The sequence below is a fragment of the Myotis daubentonii genome, chromosome 6 (genome assembly GCF_963259705.1).
Source record: "Myotis daubentonii chromosome 6, mMyoDau2.1, whole genome shotgun sequence".
In the NCBI taxonomy this organism is placed as follows: domain Eukaryota; kingdom Metazoa; phylum Chordata; class Mammalia; order Chiroptera; family Vespertilionidae; genus Myotis; species Myotis daubentonii.
Genome location: NC_081845.1, coordinates 82,152,805 through 82,169,110, shown reverse-complemented (window position 1 = coordinate 82,169,110; position 16,306 = coordinate 82,152,805). Strand labels below are relative to the sequence as shown.

The following is a 16,306-nucleotide window of genomic DNA, read 5'->3' as shown; positions in this document are numbered from 1 at the left end:
GAAGTTTAAAACAAAGTTTTTGTTTTTATTATATGATACAGTAATTAATTGAGTTGAAATAAATTATTTTTTTATAAGGAAGACTTAAGATGACAGCTCTTTTATGCAACAACAGCTTGTGACAAGTACAGATTTGTATCTTCCAAGAACTTTTTGCTCTGGTCTAAGTCTATTAAAAGCATGAACTTTATATTGTTACTAAAGTCTTATGCTATAAAATGTATCAGGTGAAGAGGAAGTTTGTTTTCTAAGGGTGAGTGTTGTTTTCTAAATGCATATGAAAAGCACAGGTCAACTTGTGAGTCCTTTAATTTAAAGCTTGCTAAAAATCCAGAAATATTTTTTACCTTTCAAAATGCACAGTTGCCTCATGTATATCTCTTAGTGTATACATTGAATTTTATTCTCCAGATATTGTGAATTTTGATGACATAGCTTCCTCAGAAAACTTACTCCATCTCACTGCAAACAGACCGAAGATGCCTGGAAGAAGGTTGCCTGGCCGCTTCAATGGCGGGCATTCTGTGAGTTACACTTACTGTTGTACAGCGAGGACTTTAGCAGCTCCAGAATCCTTCTGAAGATAAGATCGAGGGAGGCTGTATAGCAGCAGTTTCCAACCTGTGGGTTGCGACCCCTTTGGGGGTCGAACGACCCTTTCACGGGGGTCGCCTAAGACCAGTGGAAAACACATATATAATTACATATTGTTTTTGTGATTAATCACTATGCTTTAATTATGTTCAATTTGTAACAATGAAAATACATCCTGCATATCAGATATTTACATGACAATTCATAACAGTAGCAAAATTACAGTTATGAAGTAGCAACGAAAATAATTTTATGGTTGGGGGTCACCACAACATGAGGAACTGTATTAAAGGGTCACGGCATTAGGAAGGTTGAGAATCACTGCTCTATAGCTTTACTGAAGTTTAAAAACAGGAAGATAGCTGTTGCACTCAAGTGGTACATGGTTGTATTTAAGGAGATGTGGGGAATGTGTCCTGTTCATTTAAAGAGCTGGGAATGGAAGGTTCCAGAATCAGAAATAGAGTGTCCTGAGACCATAACCACAGAGCACTCAAAAGAGGACATGGTGTATTGTATAATCTGCCTGACCAACAACAATAATTAGAGTTGAGTGGTACATACACATTTTAGGAAAGATGGAAAACATCTTTCTCCTTGAAGTAGGAAGTGATTTATGTAGTACAAATCCTGGTATGTAAATGTGGAACTTCCTTTTATGCTTTTTATACATTGCCGGGGATACTAGTAATACTTTAGTGCTAATATATTCCTTTTTAAGCACTGTGGTGCTTTTAAATTACCTAACTAGAGAAAATTTTCACTGCTGAGAGGGAACTTGTTTTTCCCTCAAGCTATGCAAATGTCTTATTCAGCTTGAAATTATGTAACATCCTGTTAATAATAATGGAACAGTAGGTGCAGAGAACAGAGATAAAAGTTATTTATTTTATTATCAAGTACTAACTTTTCCTGCTTTGGTGTTTTCTGTTTCTTGATTTTAAAAAAAATCATTTAGCCAACTCAAAGCCCAGAAAAAATCTTGAAGTCACCCAAAGAAGAAGATAGTGCCAACATAAAGCCATCTGAATTTAAAAAGGATTCTTGCAACTCTCCAAAGGTGAGGTGTGCACTGTGGTCTAAGATTTATATACTGTATAAGATTCTTTTTAAACGTCAAAGCTGTGTAATTTGAAGTGTCCTTTAAGAAATATCTCTTCTGCCAAGAAATAAAATAATACCTGCTAAAAAATTGAATTGTTAAAGCTGTCACACTATTCTCTGCACATATTTTTTTTTAAAAAACCTCACATTATTTTAAAGGCGTAATATAAGAATATTATATGTTTTCTGTTTGTTACGGCATAGATCTATACATTTATTTTACTTTCATGAAACATATACTCATTAGGGTAGAAGCATTCACGTGTTTACTTCTTATCTAGCTTGATGCTTGGTACCATAATAAGCACTGGAATGAGTGGTGGAATATATGGTTCCTCCCATCTATTTTATGATGTTAAGACCCTTTTCTAAACTCTTGCCATTTTTATTTAAAGGAGTATTACTACAATGGAATCATATTTAAGAAGGTCATCTTTCTTCCTTCCATTCATTCCAGGGCATTTGGCTGCTATTCCAGTTTATCAGATACACGTTATCAGATTCTCTGAGCTGTTAGCAGTCCATTGAAATTTTATTTGCTGTTATTTTAGTGAAATAGTAAAAAATAGGTTGTCAGACCATGTGTTCATTTTGATGCCTCTATATGCACTTCATAATTACTTGTAAGTGAAGCTCTTTGGATATTCTAAATAATAATTTTAATATGGAGGATCAAAACAATATTGTAATGGTGATACGGTATTCTCCCGTTATCTGTGGCAGATCTGTTTTCAGATCTCCCGGTATATATAATTTTATTTTTAATACGTATATGCATACATACCTTTTTCCTTTTGGGAAGTATCAATGGCTTCTCTTTAGCGTATCAATTGCCAGGACCAGTTGATCTGATAACCAAGATGGGTACTAAGTCACTAACAGTCAAGTAGCCTATACGCCGCTTGGACACTAGGACAAACAGATGATTCACATTCTGGGCAGGACAGAACGAGACAACTCGAGATTTAATCACACTACTCAGAATGGCATGCAATTTAAAACAGGAATTTTTATCTCTGGAATTGTTTATTTAATATTTTAAGACAGAAAAGGAATATTTTCAGCCCAAGGTTGACTCCAAGTAACTGAAAGTGCATAAAGGGAAACTGCAGATAAAGGAGGGACTGTATATTCTTGCTTCTAGACATTCCAGTAGGCAAACCATTCATAATGGTAAATCTAATGTATATTCTTTTCCTACTTTCTTTCTTTCTTTCTTTTTTTTTTTTTTAAGAAAACAAAACCCTTGATATTTCTCACAAAAATACCTTAGTGATTTGCAAGTTCATTCTTTGGTGTGGTGTTTTCCAGTTGTGAACACTAGACTGCTTTTAGTATTCCAAATTTACTATTTATCTTGACATATTGCTTTATTCATCACCTTGTGGTAAAAACCTTTTGGACTTAAATGTAATATTAAATCTAAATACAAATAAAATTATAATAATTTCTATTATATTTTCAGCCATCTCTGTACCTTTCAACACCTTCAAGTCCTTCAAAACCAAATGCGGCTAGTTGTTTAACTCCATTAGAAATCAAAGCTAAATTAGAAGCAGACGATGGGAAAAAAAATTCCCTGGATGAAATTAAAGCTGAGATGATTGAACTGCTGTGCATTGTGGAAGCACTGAAAAAGGAGCACGGGTAAGGAGCCCTGGTTTGCTTCCTGGAGTACTACTCGACACTTGGGTAAAGAATTCTTCCAAATCATATGAAGTACAGATGTAGTATTCCAAGTTATTGGTTTCAACAAGTATGTTTTCAAAGAAATTTCCATCAATAGTGCTTGTCTCCTCTTGGCAAAAACTTGAATTAGAAAACTTGTCCAAGTAGTCCAGTTATAGGAAAGGTACAGACATACCTATCATTTAAAGCTAGACATTTACTGGCCAAACTCAGGAGTTAATTAAACTTAAAAAATTAGGAAAACCTTATTGTATATTGGATCTGGGTATATCTTTTTATATGTTTATTTCTCAGAGGACTTAGATCACTGTTTCTGCTAGAGCCAAGCTGCATGTTTATAAAACAAATGGGTTGGGAAAGGTGGTTTCTAAGACCCATCTGTTACCCCTGAAAGTTTTTGATAATGATGTATGTTGACACATACCCTCAGTGAAAGTTAACGTTTTCTGCAAAAGCCCAGTAGTTAAACAGATCCAAGATCAGCTATCTAACTGAAGTGAGGGTGAAGGGTCAGGTGCTCTTTTCCTTTCTCACTGTCTCCTATAACCTCTACAAGTATTTCCTGGAATCTGATGTAAAAGTCCGTACCAGATATCATGTTACCTCTGAGCTTGAATGTACCATTTCTCCCCCAATACTCAGTTGCCATTTGATTCTTTAATAAAAACAATATTGAGATGAATAATAGAATGTATTGTAGTTTGCAGAGCATTTTTATAAACATCCCTTGGATACAAATAAAAATTTATCTTGAATGACTACTTAAATTATTTTATGCATATATATCATATAGGGAGAGTATTTGTAATTTGATATATAATGGCTCTTTCTTGAATCCTTCAGTTTTTCTCTTCTGAGTTCAGCTATTTTTTCACAGATTCTGTAATATATGCATTATAAACTGTAAGTTATTTCATCTAGGAAATATTTACTGAGTACCATGCATGTACCCAAGAATTCTGATTTGTTGATTTTGACATTTTACATTTTTGATACCAGGTGTGCTTAATGAACTAATAATTACATATACAAATTTCCTGTAGGTGCTCTTAAATTAGCTGTAAAATGAATAAAATATTTATGATGTATTTTTTAAATATATTTTTATTTATTTATTTATTTATTTGTTAATATATTTTATTGGTTTTTTACAGAGAGGAAGGGAGAGGGATAGAGAGTTAGAAACATCGATGAGAAAGAAACATCAATCAGCTGCCTCCTGCACAAACCCTACTGGGGATGTGCCCGCAACTAAGGTGCATGTCCTTGACCGGAATCAAACCTGGGACCCTTCAGTCTGCAGGCCGACGCTCTATCCACTGAGCCAAACCAATTAGGGCATGATGTATATTTTTAAACATAAAAGAAACATGCAAATTGACCATCCCTCCACTATGCCCACCAGCCAATCAGAGCGATATGCAAATTAATTTGCATACACAGGCATGGAGCAAAGACTGAAGGCAGCGTAGAAGGAAGCCAAGCAGAAGGAAGCCAAGCGCTGCAGAAGGGAGTAAAGCGGCGGAGAAGGGAACGGAGCTGAGGCAGCAGAGACGGGAGTGGAGCCGAGGCAGCAGAGATGGGAGGGAATGAAGCAAGCAGCAGAGACAGGAGGGAGCCGAGGGAGCCGAGAAGGGAGCGAAGCCTGCCAAGGTGGGCTTCGCTCCCTTCTCTGCTTTACTCCGGCCTCAGGAAGCCCTATTCTTGCAGGAATCTTCCTGCAACAAGCCTTTAGTGTGTGTGTGTGTGTGTGTGTGTGTGTGTGTGTGTGTGTGTGTGTGTATTCCATATATGTATGTATATTGATACAGAGAAATACTGTACAGTGTACAGTGATAAAAATAAATGAATTATGGCTTCATGTGTCAACATGAATTAATCTTAGAAATATTGGGGGGGCAGGAAAAGTAAATTAGAGACATACAGTGTTATTTTATTTACATAAAGTTGAAAAAAATAAAACAGCAAACAGTATTTTGTTTCATGATACGTTTGTATGCATAACAGAATTAAAAAGAAGAAAAAGAACAATAAATACTATAAAACTCATCCTATGAAGGAGACGGGAGAAATGAGATTGAGGAGAGGGGGTCACTTTTGGGTATCAGAGGTAACTGGTATTATATATTTTACTTCCTAAGCTGACTTGGAGTTCTTAGCTTTTTGCTTTGTTATTATATCTTTATAGTTTATAAAAACATAAATAGACTTTATGCATTCAGTATTAAAACCTCAAATACATAGAACAAGTCATTAAAAAACTGAGGGAGATTGCCATGGAAAGAGTGATGGAGTCAGTAATTTATATTTTCAGTAGAAAAGTTACAGGACAAGATGTGTAGTTTGATCTTATTCTTGTAAAGAGAAAACAATGCTATGTAAAAAGCTTATATTTGTAAATGTGTTTTTGAAAGGCAGTGAAGTTGTGAAAGTGGTTCTAAATTATCAAAATAAAAAACAAATACTTAGAATAATGTAACAATATTATAAGTATAGATATAGAGAACAGGATAAATATTCTAGGAGTAGATCCTAATTCAGATATAAATTAAATGTATAATAAATTCAGAATAATAGAATAATTGGACAAAAGAAGCATTATTTTATTTAATGAAAACTTTATCAAAATAGGAAGTTAAATAGCTTAGAAGTACATTTTATATCACATATCAAACTTAACTACATAAATATGAATTAAATATTTTAAAAATTAGTCGGTAGAAAATTTAATCACAATATGGCTTTATAATCATTGAAACCACAGAAGAAATTAGTTCTGATATTATATAATTTAAAACTTCCTTTTTTTCTCATATATTCTTCATGAGAATTTTCACAGTTTTCTCAAGCTATTTCTACAATTCTCTTGAAGATAATTTTCCTAGTATATCAGGAGGCTGATAATGTCCACACTTTTTGCTTTAGAAATTTGATCTATTGATGTGTTCATGATGTTAAATAAAGTTCTTATTCCTCCAATTTCCTTTGCACCCCCCCCCCAAAACCAACTATAACCAAACAAAAAACCTGAATATTTGAATACCGAACAGCAGTCATCAGAAATATGAAAATTTTAGCAACATGGAAATGTTGTGTAAAATACTTTGTGAAAAAGACACATATACAATATATATTGAGATGTGTGGAAGGAAAAATGACTATAAAGAGGTAGATAGAACATAACAAAATGAACACGAGTTAAAGAAGAGGGATTGGTGGCTGAAGTTATTTTGTATATTGGTTTGGTTTTGGAATTTTAATGTAACTTTTAATTTAAAAAATAGAGAAGAGAAATGATTATCTTACTTAATAAACTATAATTTGCCTTATATGGGGGCATATTTTGACATTCGTTTTACCAAGTTGTTTAGGCCTGGGAAATGCATGGTAACTGAATATGGGCAATTGCTTCTAAAAACAAGTTGTTATTTATTTTGTTATGAGCTGTTCTGTATTCACTTAAAAAAATTTATTCTCAGGTACTTGTGCCATGTTTTGTTGAGTATTACCTCTTATACTGAACCATTCCATGTAGAGATTTTGAAATTTTTCTCAATTAACATGGCTCTTTCCTTTAAAAAGTTTCCCCCATGTTTTGGGATGTCAGGCAACCCAGAGACTGGTGACGTTAGTCAAATGTATATTTTAATTAAGCCTCAACAGTAATTAAGACTTTGTTTTTAGGAAAGAACTGGAAAAACTACGAAAAGATTTGGAAGAAGAGAAGGTGCTGAGAAGTAATCTAGAGGTAACTCATTTCTGCCAGCATTGAGATTGCAGGCAGGATAAATTAGACATGTTTTTTCCATCCCAACTTGGTGATTGGTTCCACTACAAATGATGCTATCCTCCTTCAGCTGGACACTCCTTGCTGCCTGTAACCATTTAATTAACCTCTTGTTGACTCCCTGTCACATTCCACTGTATGATTGAGCACATGTTTTTTGTGCACTACCTCTCATTGGCGGTGCATGAGGCACGTGGGTAAAGCATGGCTCTTGCCTCTTAAGAGTGTCTACTTCTAGATCTTTTGCACTCAACCTGGCTTCTTACTGGAGCTGAGTTCTCTTTTTTTCAACTTACTTTTGCTGGGAACAAAGCTGGTGGTGGTGGTGGTAAAGGGATGGCTATAGATTTGCTGACTTGAATCTCTCACTGAGAGTTTACTTTACAACTGTAATGTCATCGCCTTCATTGTGCTGATGACTGACAATTTCACTTGTTTTCTTTGTCTTCCTTAACTTTTTCCCCATCCTCACTGATTTTTGGCCTTCATTTGTCTTTTTTTCTGCATATGTCAGAGAAAGTGTGTCCTGCCTTTTTTCAGAGGCTCATTCCATTCTCTATTTATTTTATACTTTCCCCAACTTTTCCCTTGCCTCATTATACTTACCCATTTCTTCTGTTAGCACTGAGACATGGAGAGGACATGGACTTGCCATTAAAAACTTGAGCTCCTCTTCTGTCTTCTACTCATGACTTCCAGTTCTAAACAATGGGTCAGTCAGGCTTAATGCTTCCTGTACATTATCTCATTGGACACACATAACAACTTGTAGGATTATTCCCATTTTAAGGATGAAACACGTTTAGAATGATTAAGTCACCGGTAGAGCTGAAATTTTTAACAAAAGCAGCCAGACTTCAGAACCTTTGCTCATGGGGATTAAGTTATACAGTTTGAACTTGAGGAAGTCACTTAGCCTTATTTGGTTTTGGTTGTTGAGGTGTTATATGTGAAGATATTTAGTCAATTATCAAAACTTTGTTTTTACCCTTATATGACACTAGAGGCCCGGTGCACGGATTCATGCACTGATGGGGTCCCTCGGCCTGGCCTGCAGGGATTGGGCCAAAACTGGTTCTCTGACATCCCCCAAGGAGTCCCAGATTGTGAGAGGGTGCAAGCCAGGCTGAGGGACCCCACTGGTGCATGATTGGGACCGTGGGAGGGCTCCGGGGTATGTCCAGCCTGTCTTGCCCAGTCCTGATCAGCTGGACCCCAGCAGCAAGCTAACCTACTGGTCAGAGCATCTGCCCTCTGGTGGTCAGTGCGCATCATAGCGACTGGTCGAACAGTCGGACACTTAGCATATTAGGCTTTTAAATATAGAGATATCCCCTTTACTGGCTCTTTTCCTTCTTCCATAAAAACACTCTTTTTTTTAATTTTTTATTTTTAGTCTAAATAAAACAAAGAAAAGCCCCTTCTCATGTCCAGATACCCTCTGGATCTACTGTAGTTTTCTCTTTTCATTTGGGATTCATCTGTTAAAGAAGAAGAAGAAGAAAAAGCATATATTAGCAGTCTCTAATTCTTCACTTTTAATTCAGTCCTGGCATTGAATTCACCCCTGGCATTTTTAGTTTACTGATGGCAACTCCAAAGTGTCTGCAGTTACCACGGCATTTCACATTTTGACATTGCCACTCTTTCAAAGATTTGCTTGGTTTTTATGAGCCTGCATTTTTATCTTTAACTTTTCCATCTCTTCTTCCTTTCTTGTGGCGTAAGGGAGGTGCTCCCTCAGTACTGTCCTTGATCCTCCTTTCTGTGCATTCCCTCTTCTTCTCTGAGCCCATGAATATCTTGATTAGCTCTAGTGCATCTCTATCTAAATCTAAGCCTTCTTGTCCCATCTTCTATCTTGTGTTTCTAGCTATTAGTTTTCCTGGGTGTTCCACTTGAATGTAGACTTAGCATGTCCCCTGTGAAATTTATCATCTTCCTTTCCTGCTCTTCTTATTCTTTGTTTCTGTCAATGGTTTTGTTGCCCTTCTAGCATTTGGACATGGTACTTCTGTTCTCTTCTGATTCCATTCCATTCAGGCCTGTTAGCTTCACATCCTAACATTTATCTCCTTATTCCCACTATTTCTCATGCTCTTTATCTTCTGTTTGGCTTGGTGAAATTTCTCTCATTCTTATCTCAAATTTCCTTAATTCAGTACTTTTAAGAACTTTCTCTTAATTGCCGAATAAAGTTTAACCTTCTCGACTCGGCATATGTCTTTTATGACCTGATCCTAGTTTATCTCTCTTTCCTCACTTGCTGATCCTCCATTGTCCCTTACAGTTAATCATCTGAACTTCTATGCCTGTTTATTTTCTTTTTGTTTCATCTTCTCATGCCCAAGTTCTACAGATTCTCAGGGCCCAGCTCAGTCACCTTAGGTTGGTACCAGTCTTTTCTGATTAAGATTAATTTATGTTTCTCCAAGTTCATATACTTTAGTTTTGTAAGAAATTAATTTTATCTTATCATTGTTACATTATGTACTTCTTTTTGCCTACCTTTTAGCTATAAGACTGTTGGAGACAGGATCTATGTCTGTTTCATCTTTGCCCATATCTTCTAACACAGTGCTATGTACATATTAGATAGCTAGTCAACTTTTGTCAAATTGATAAATGTTAGAGGATACATGCTAAAAAGGTCTTAAATTCCCAGTGTGTAACATGGTAGAAATTGAGAAATTTTAAAATGTTTTCTTGATATTTATTCCTTACATTTTATACATACACATTTATATTCATATATGAAAATAAGATAATAGGTAAGAGGAACTAATAGTGTTGAGTCTCAGGATTGGGGGGATGAGGGGACATTATTTAAATATTACAAGAATCAAATGAACGGTTGGGTTTGGTTTTTTTTAATTGATTTGAGAGAGAGAGAGAAATGTTAATTTGTTGTTCACTTATTTATGCATTCATTAGTTGCTTCTTGTATGTGCCCTGACCGGAAATCGAACCTGCAACCTTGGTGTATTGGAGCGACGCTCTAACCAACTGAGCTAGCTACCTGGCCAGGGCCAGAACTGTTAGTTTTTGAAGAAAGTTGTTTGACTCATTATTTTTAGCCAAATCAGCTATTAGCTGCTCAGTGACTTGTACTATTTTTTTTTTCCCTAATGGGGAAAGTGTCCACTTGTATTTGTAAAAGCACTCTTCTTTAGGCATTTGAGTTTTAGAATCATCTGCTGCAAGGAGAAATTATATTTCCTCAAAAATTAAAAGTAGTACTTTGAGTTACTATGAAGTTAGCATTATATAGCATTACATATGAATAATGAACATAAAAGAAGTAGGTGAGAGAAACTCCAGCAATATAAGTATTTACCTAATATCTAAATTTATGCAGTCTGTCAGGAGTATTACTGACTGCATTTGGGATTATTTTTTCTACCCCCTACTCTCTCTTCTATCAGTGTTTATTTCTTTCTATTTCTGTGTTTCCTCTCCCATTAAAGTTGGTACGGTTGGTCAATGTATCTTTGGACTAGAGACAATAATAGCACAGTAGGCAGGCCATTGAGCAATTTTGTCTTCATCCAGTCTGAAGACTAAGAATTGTCCCAATCAAATGCTGCTAAAATGTTTAATAATCATATTAGTCAAATAATAATATCAAGAAAGATCCTGGAATTAACAAACCATTCTCTTTTTTTTTCTTCTTTTAAATGTACAGTGGGGCCTTGACTTACGAATGTCCCAACCAACGAGTCTTTTGAGATATGAGCTGTCTCTCGGCCGATTTTTTGCTTTGAGTTGCAAGCTAAAATTCGGATTATGAGCCAACTTCAGATACCCCACCGCTAGTTGGCGCAGCGAACGTCATAGTGAACGCCACAACATCAGCCCAACATCACGTGTCTCACTCGTTCACTTTTTGATTTGACATGAGTAATTTGAGTTACGAGCTCCGTCATGGAACAAATTAAACTCATAAGTCAAGGCCCCACTGTATTTATATTGACTTCAGAGAGAAAGGGAGAGGTAGAGAGATAGAAACATCAATGATGAGAGAGAATCATCAATTGGCTGCCTCCTGCCCAGCCCCTCTCCACCCTACTGGGGATCGAGCCCACTACCCAGGTATGTGCCCTGACCGGGAATCACACTGTGACCTCCTGATGCTCAACCACTGAGCCACATTGGATTGCAACAGACCATTCTTGAATGGTTAGAATCCCTTGGAGAGAATTGTGAGCATATTGAATTACAGTTTTTTACTGACAAAAATGCTCATTGTATATAATAAAAGCCTAATATGCTAAGTGTCTGGTTGTCTGGTCAGCTGTTCAGCCAATCAAAGTGTAATACAATAATGATATGCTAAGGCCGCTCAACCGCTCACTATGATGTGCACTGACAACCAGGGGGCAGACACTCCACTGGGGTCCAGCCAATCGGGACTGAGCAAGATGGGCCGGACATGCCCTGGAGCCCTCCCGTGGTCCCTCCCCGGCTGGCCAACCTCCCGTGTCCCTCCCTGGCCTCGATCGTGCACTGGTGGGGTCCCTTGGCCTGGCCTGCACCCTCTCGCAATCCGGGACCCCTCAGGGGATGTCCGGAAAGCCGGTTTCAGCCCAATCCCTCAGGCCAAGCCAAGGGATCCCACTGGTGCACGAATTCGTGCACTGGGCCTCTAGTTGTTTAATAATGAACTATCTGTCAGAGGTTTGCCATTGCACGTATAGACTTTTGGGTAGAGGGATGATGCTTTCAGGAGATGGTAAGGCCTAAATATTTCCACATGCCAGGAAAGGTCAAAGATGATCAAAATATATCAATGTGACTATAAAAACAGTGTTTTGGGGCCTTAGACTTTATCAGTACAAGTTCTCTGCCACTTACTAGCAGGAAACCATTAGCATGGTATTTAATCTTTTTGAGCCTCAACTTAGTTGTAATATATCAAAATTACATAACTGTAGTTATTGTGATAATTTAATGAATTTTTCAAATTTTCTTAAGTTTCTGAATTGCCAACTTCTGTTAATTGAAGGATAGAGTTTGCCTACAGGTCACAATATTTCCAGTACATGGAAACTTAAATGCATTTCTGGGATTTAAAGATAACAATTTAGAAGATGTTATTTGCAGATACAGAAATTGAGACCAAGTGAGGTTAAGTGATTTACCAGTATCACATTGGTTGTACATGAAAAAGAGAACTAAACTGGTACTTTATGTATATATTTTTATTATTATTACTATTATTATTATTATTGCTGTTCTGTACTGTCCCTTTTGTTAAAGGTCTGTGTATAAATTCTTAATTTGGTTTCAAAGATCCTCTTTCTTTGTGGGGCTGATTTTCTTACAGTTCTTCTAAACGCTTACGTGGCATAACCTTTTCCTGGCTGAAACAACTGTAGTTGCCTTTGTGTTGTTGTTGCCTGCCATTTAGGAACTTGCATGGTGACATTTTCTTCTGTTGAACTTTGTACACACCATTGGAAATTGGATTTAGACTGGAAATCAGCATCTGTAGGCTTGAAAGTATGACCAGATCTTAATGACATATTATAAAATAAAAAAAAAACTTGACTAGGGTAAAGATATTGTCTCTGCTGCTCAATTTATGTTTTGTATTTTAGGTAGAAATTGCGAAGCTGAAAAAAGCTGTCCTGTCTTCTTGAAGAGGCACAGACCCAGTATTTATAATGAAATGGGGATTCAGAGGCAACACTATGAACTTCAATTGACTTGTTACTTAAAAATAACAAATGCTGATGTTGTGGTAAAGAAATACAAGTATATGAACTATAATATCTATAGAAAAGTAGGGGGAGGGTGAATTTTTTTTATATATTTTGCTTTGCCAATATGAGGGAGAAAAGAGGCCTTATTTCTTACGTGCTGGGATTGCAAACTTCTTTTTTAGTTTGCTTGAAAATACTACTGAATCTGTATAAAAAGGAAAATTCACAATAGTTTTTTTTATTGAAATGTATTATTTTTAAAGAGATCTATACTATAAATATGGTGATATCTTTACAAATAATCTGTAAAATATACTATTTGAGAGGGACAGATTAGCTTTATAGTAACTATAGTCACTACGTTATACTTAGGGGATATGTACTTTGTGTGTATATATATAAATATGTATTTTTTCTTTCACTTTTAGCTTCTTACCCAGGATGACACTGTTGTGCCTGTTTGTTTGCAGTGCTGTTTATATTCTGGGCGATGTAATGGGAGTTTTCTAGCTGTATCCAGATTACTCACCCATGCATATAGGAATATCTAATGAGTTAATCAGAATAATTTCTTCTGCTTTTAGAATATTTCATATTGCTTGCACTATAGGATTTATAAAAGGAATTTAGTTAAGATATATTGGATTGTTAAATATATTTGGAAAAATACGAGCTATATTTTAAATTCATTGGGTATAAAGAACTAAAAATGTCAATTTAACCCTTAACTTGTTGTGCCTAAAAACTACAGCACATACATGATATGCAAACACCAGCCTTATTGCTGTGCTTTTCTGCTTATTTTACAGGCTTCTCTATTACCCATTTCATAATCTTGTGATTTAATCCTTTATGCCCCTTCCTCTGATTTTTAATAATTGTAAACAAAACTCAAAACTTTCAGAAGTTCAGTGTGAGGTTTCATACTTTGACAAGTTATCACTGTGTAAATGGTAGATTTTACAATGTTTAATTGACCTAATAGATCAAACTAAGTGGTGGAGATATTTTGGACTGTGATTTAGGAAGCAGCTTCATAAAGAGTGTTAATATATCATTAAATCGTAGCTTATTTAAAACCAAATATAGTTGACCATATTAAAAATGCATTTTCACAAAATGGATGAATTAGCAGTTCCTTCAGAGTCATTTATGAACAGTTGAATATTTTAAAGTGTTATATGTGTAGTCTGAAAATGTCCGTTTTTATAATAAAAGTAGAAATCTGACATTCTTCATTTGCAAAATAATTTAGATTTTAAGATTTTTTTTATTGCAAATGACTTAGATTTTGAGTACCCTCTATCATGCTTCCTTTTTATGTTATTTTAAAGCACCAAACCAATATTTTTCCTTTAAAGTTTTGATCTTATAATTCTGAAATCTTGTATTAATTTTGTCACATTTCAAATAAAATAACTGAAGCCAAAAATAGTAGAAATTCCAATTCATAATTACTTCATGTTAGATGCACAACTTACATGAGTGTTTGGAGCAAACTTACTGTGTTGAATATGTATGTTTTAACTCTTTAAACTCCTTGGGCTCTTCTGATGAGGTCATTACTGAACAAAATTGTTTACTCCTATTCTAATGTTTTTAAATGACTTGTCAAATGAATGACTTCCTTCTTGTTAAATAAGTTAGACCTTACTTTCTTTTAATGAAAGTCCTCAAGTAGAAACAAACAGTTTGTCCTAGAAATCATCCTCAGCTTTCTGTCTGAAAAAAATCTCTAAGTGGCCCCTCCTCCCCTTAATAATGGGGTGGGGAAGTTTCCATCTGACTTCAGGCTATTGTTAGTTTCTGTTGGTCATTTTCTCACTAGCACATAAAGGCAAGATGGTCAAGAGTCCAGAAATACATTTAAAGTGTTTGCTTATAAACTTCTTCAATCAGAATAGAAAAGTAATTAAAGTACTGTCTCTATTTTTCTACCTTTGACCAAAAAGTAGAGAAAACCAAACAAATTCATACTCAAAGGGAAAACTGGTTACTTAAATCTAATAATTTACCAGTATTTGTCCTTGATATGGGAATTTTGTTAATTCCTATTCATAAAGTTTATAACACAAAATGGTGTGTAACAATAACAGCCTTTACTTGGAGGTAAATCATTATTATTTGCTCTGAGAACATAAATGACAGATGGGTGAGTAGCACGGAATCTGTCATTGCCAAGTTATTTGTGAATGTATCATTCAGGTTGCTGTTCTTTGAAACACACAATATTACTAATTTTCCTAATTGTGCTTCAATATTAGAAGTAGTACATGTGTGCACACGTGTGTGACCACAAAGCTCCTTTACAGAATTTAATTCTGAAGCTTCTTCAGAAAATCTAAGTCTGAAGATGGGAGAAAGGAAAGTGGGCCTGGAGTAACAGATGATTCTTTTTTATATGCTTCTTACTGTGATCATTGAAACCAAACCCAAGTGCTCTCTAGGTGTTGGTAAACATTTTATGCTTGCATTTAAACTTGAAATGTATGAACAGAGGAGACAATCAGTTGAAACCAGAAATGAGAAGTGTTACAAACTTAATGGCCTTGTTTTGCTATAGCAATAAAATGACCAAGTGCAATGACTTGATTTAATAAAATCATCTTTTAGAAGTTGCTGCTATATTTTTAGCCATGAAATTTTACCCTTGTTTTTGCCTAACTTGCCTTTAGTAACTATTGCCTACATAACTGTTATGTAATGCAGTTTGGTGGTGTAGTATGCTAACATTCCGTGGTGGGTGGGAAAAAATATATATAAAAACTCAGAAACTCAACACTCACTGACTTGTTTACAGGTGCTGTAAAAAAAAAAAAAAAAAAAAAAAAGCATGCTTCTCCTTTAAAAAGAAAAATTAATAATAAAAAATACTATTGCCAGTCGTGTAGTCTCTTGGTTATTTTTAAAATTAACTTTAGCATATGCTTAGTGCAGAGTACAGTGAAAATTATATTTCAGTTTTGTAGATAAAAGAAACTATAAATAGTAAAATGAAAGCATTAAAAGTTCTAGATCCATGTGATGTTTACTAAACATTTGTGAGTCCGTTTTCTATGTCACAGTAATATTGGGGGAATTTGAATGATTTATATAAAGTACCTTCTAGAGTGCTTGGCATAGAGGTGTTTGTTTTTTAATGGGAGCCTCCCAAACTCTTCTCAAAAGCATTTTAGAGAGGTGGATGTGGAGGCCTAGTACAGTGGGGCCTTGACTTACGAGTGTCCCGACTAATGAGTTTTTCGGGATATGAGCCTTCTCTGTCGATTTTTTGCTTTGAGTTGCGAGCTAAAATTCGGGTTAAGAGCCAGTTTCAGATACTCCACCGCTAGTTGGCGCAGCGAACGTCACAGTGAACGACACAACATCATGTGTCTCACTTTTTGATTTGACAAACGAGTGAGTAATTTGAGTTATGAGCACGGAA

The 16,306-nt window shown here is 35.5% G+C and overlaps 1 protein-coding gene across 3 annotated transcripts in view; it reads left to right on the top strand.

Moving 5' to 3' along the window:
- The window catches only part of CD2AP (CD2 associated protein), a 116,955-nt gene extending 101,192 nt beyond the window's left edge, over positions 1–15,763 (top strand). For 2 of the 3 annotated variants that reach the window (XM_059701488.1, XM_059701490.1), the window contains 5 exons: positions 412–524; positions 1,553–1,654; positions 3,164–3,345; positions 7,072–7,135; positions 10,109–10,204. In XM_059701488.1, the coding sequence (XP_059557471.1) occupies positions 412–524; positions 1,553–1,654; positions 3,164–3,345; positions 7,072–7,135; positions 10,109–10,189 (542 nt within the window). In that variant the 3' untranslated portion in view covers positions 10,190–10,204. Of the gene's footprint in view, positions 1–411; positions 525–1,552; positions 1,655–3,163; positions 3,346–7,071; positions 7,136–10,108; positions 10,205–12,774 lie in introns of those variants that run through there. The other variant, XM_059701489.1, reaches the window with a different exon arrangement.
- The last annotated feature ends 543 nt before the right edge of the window (positions 15,764–16,306 follow it).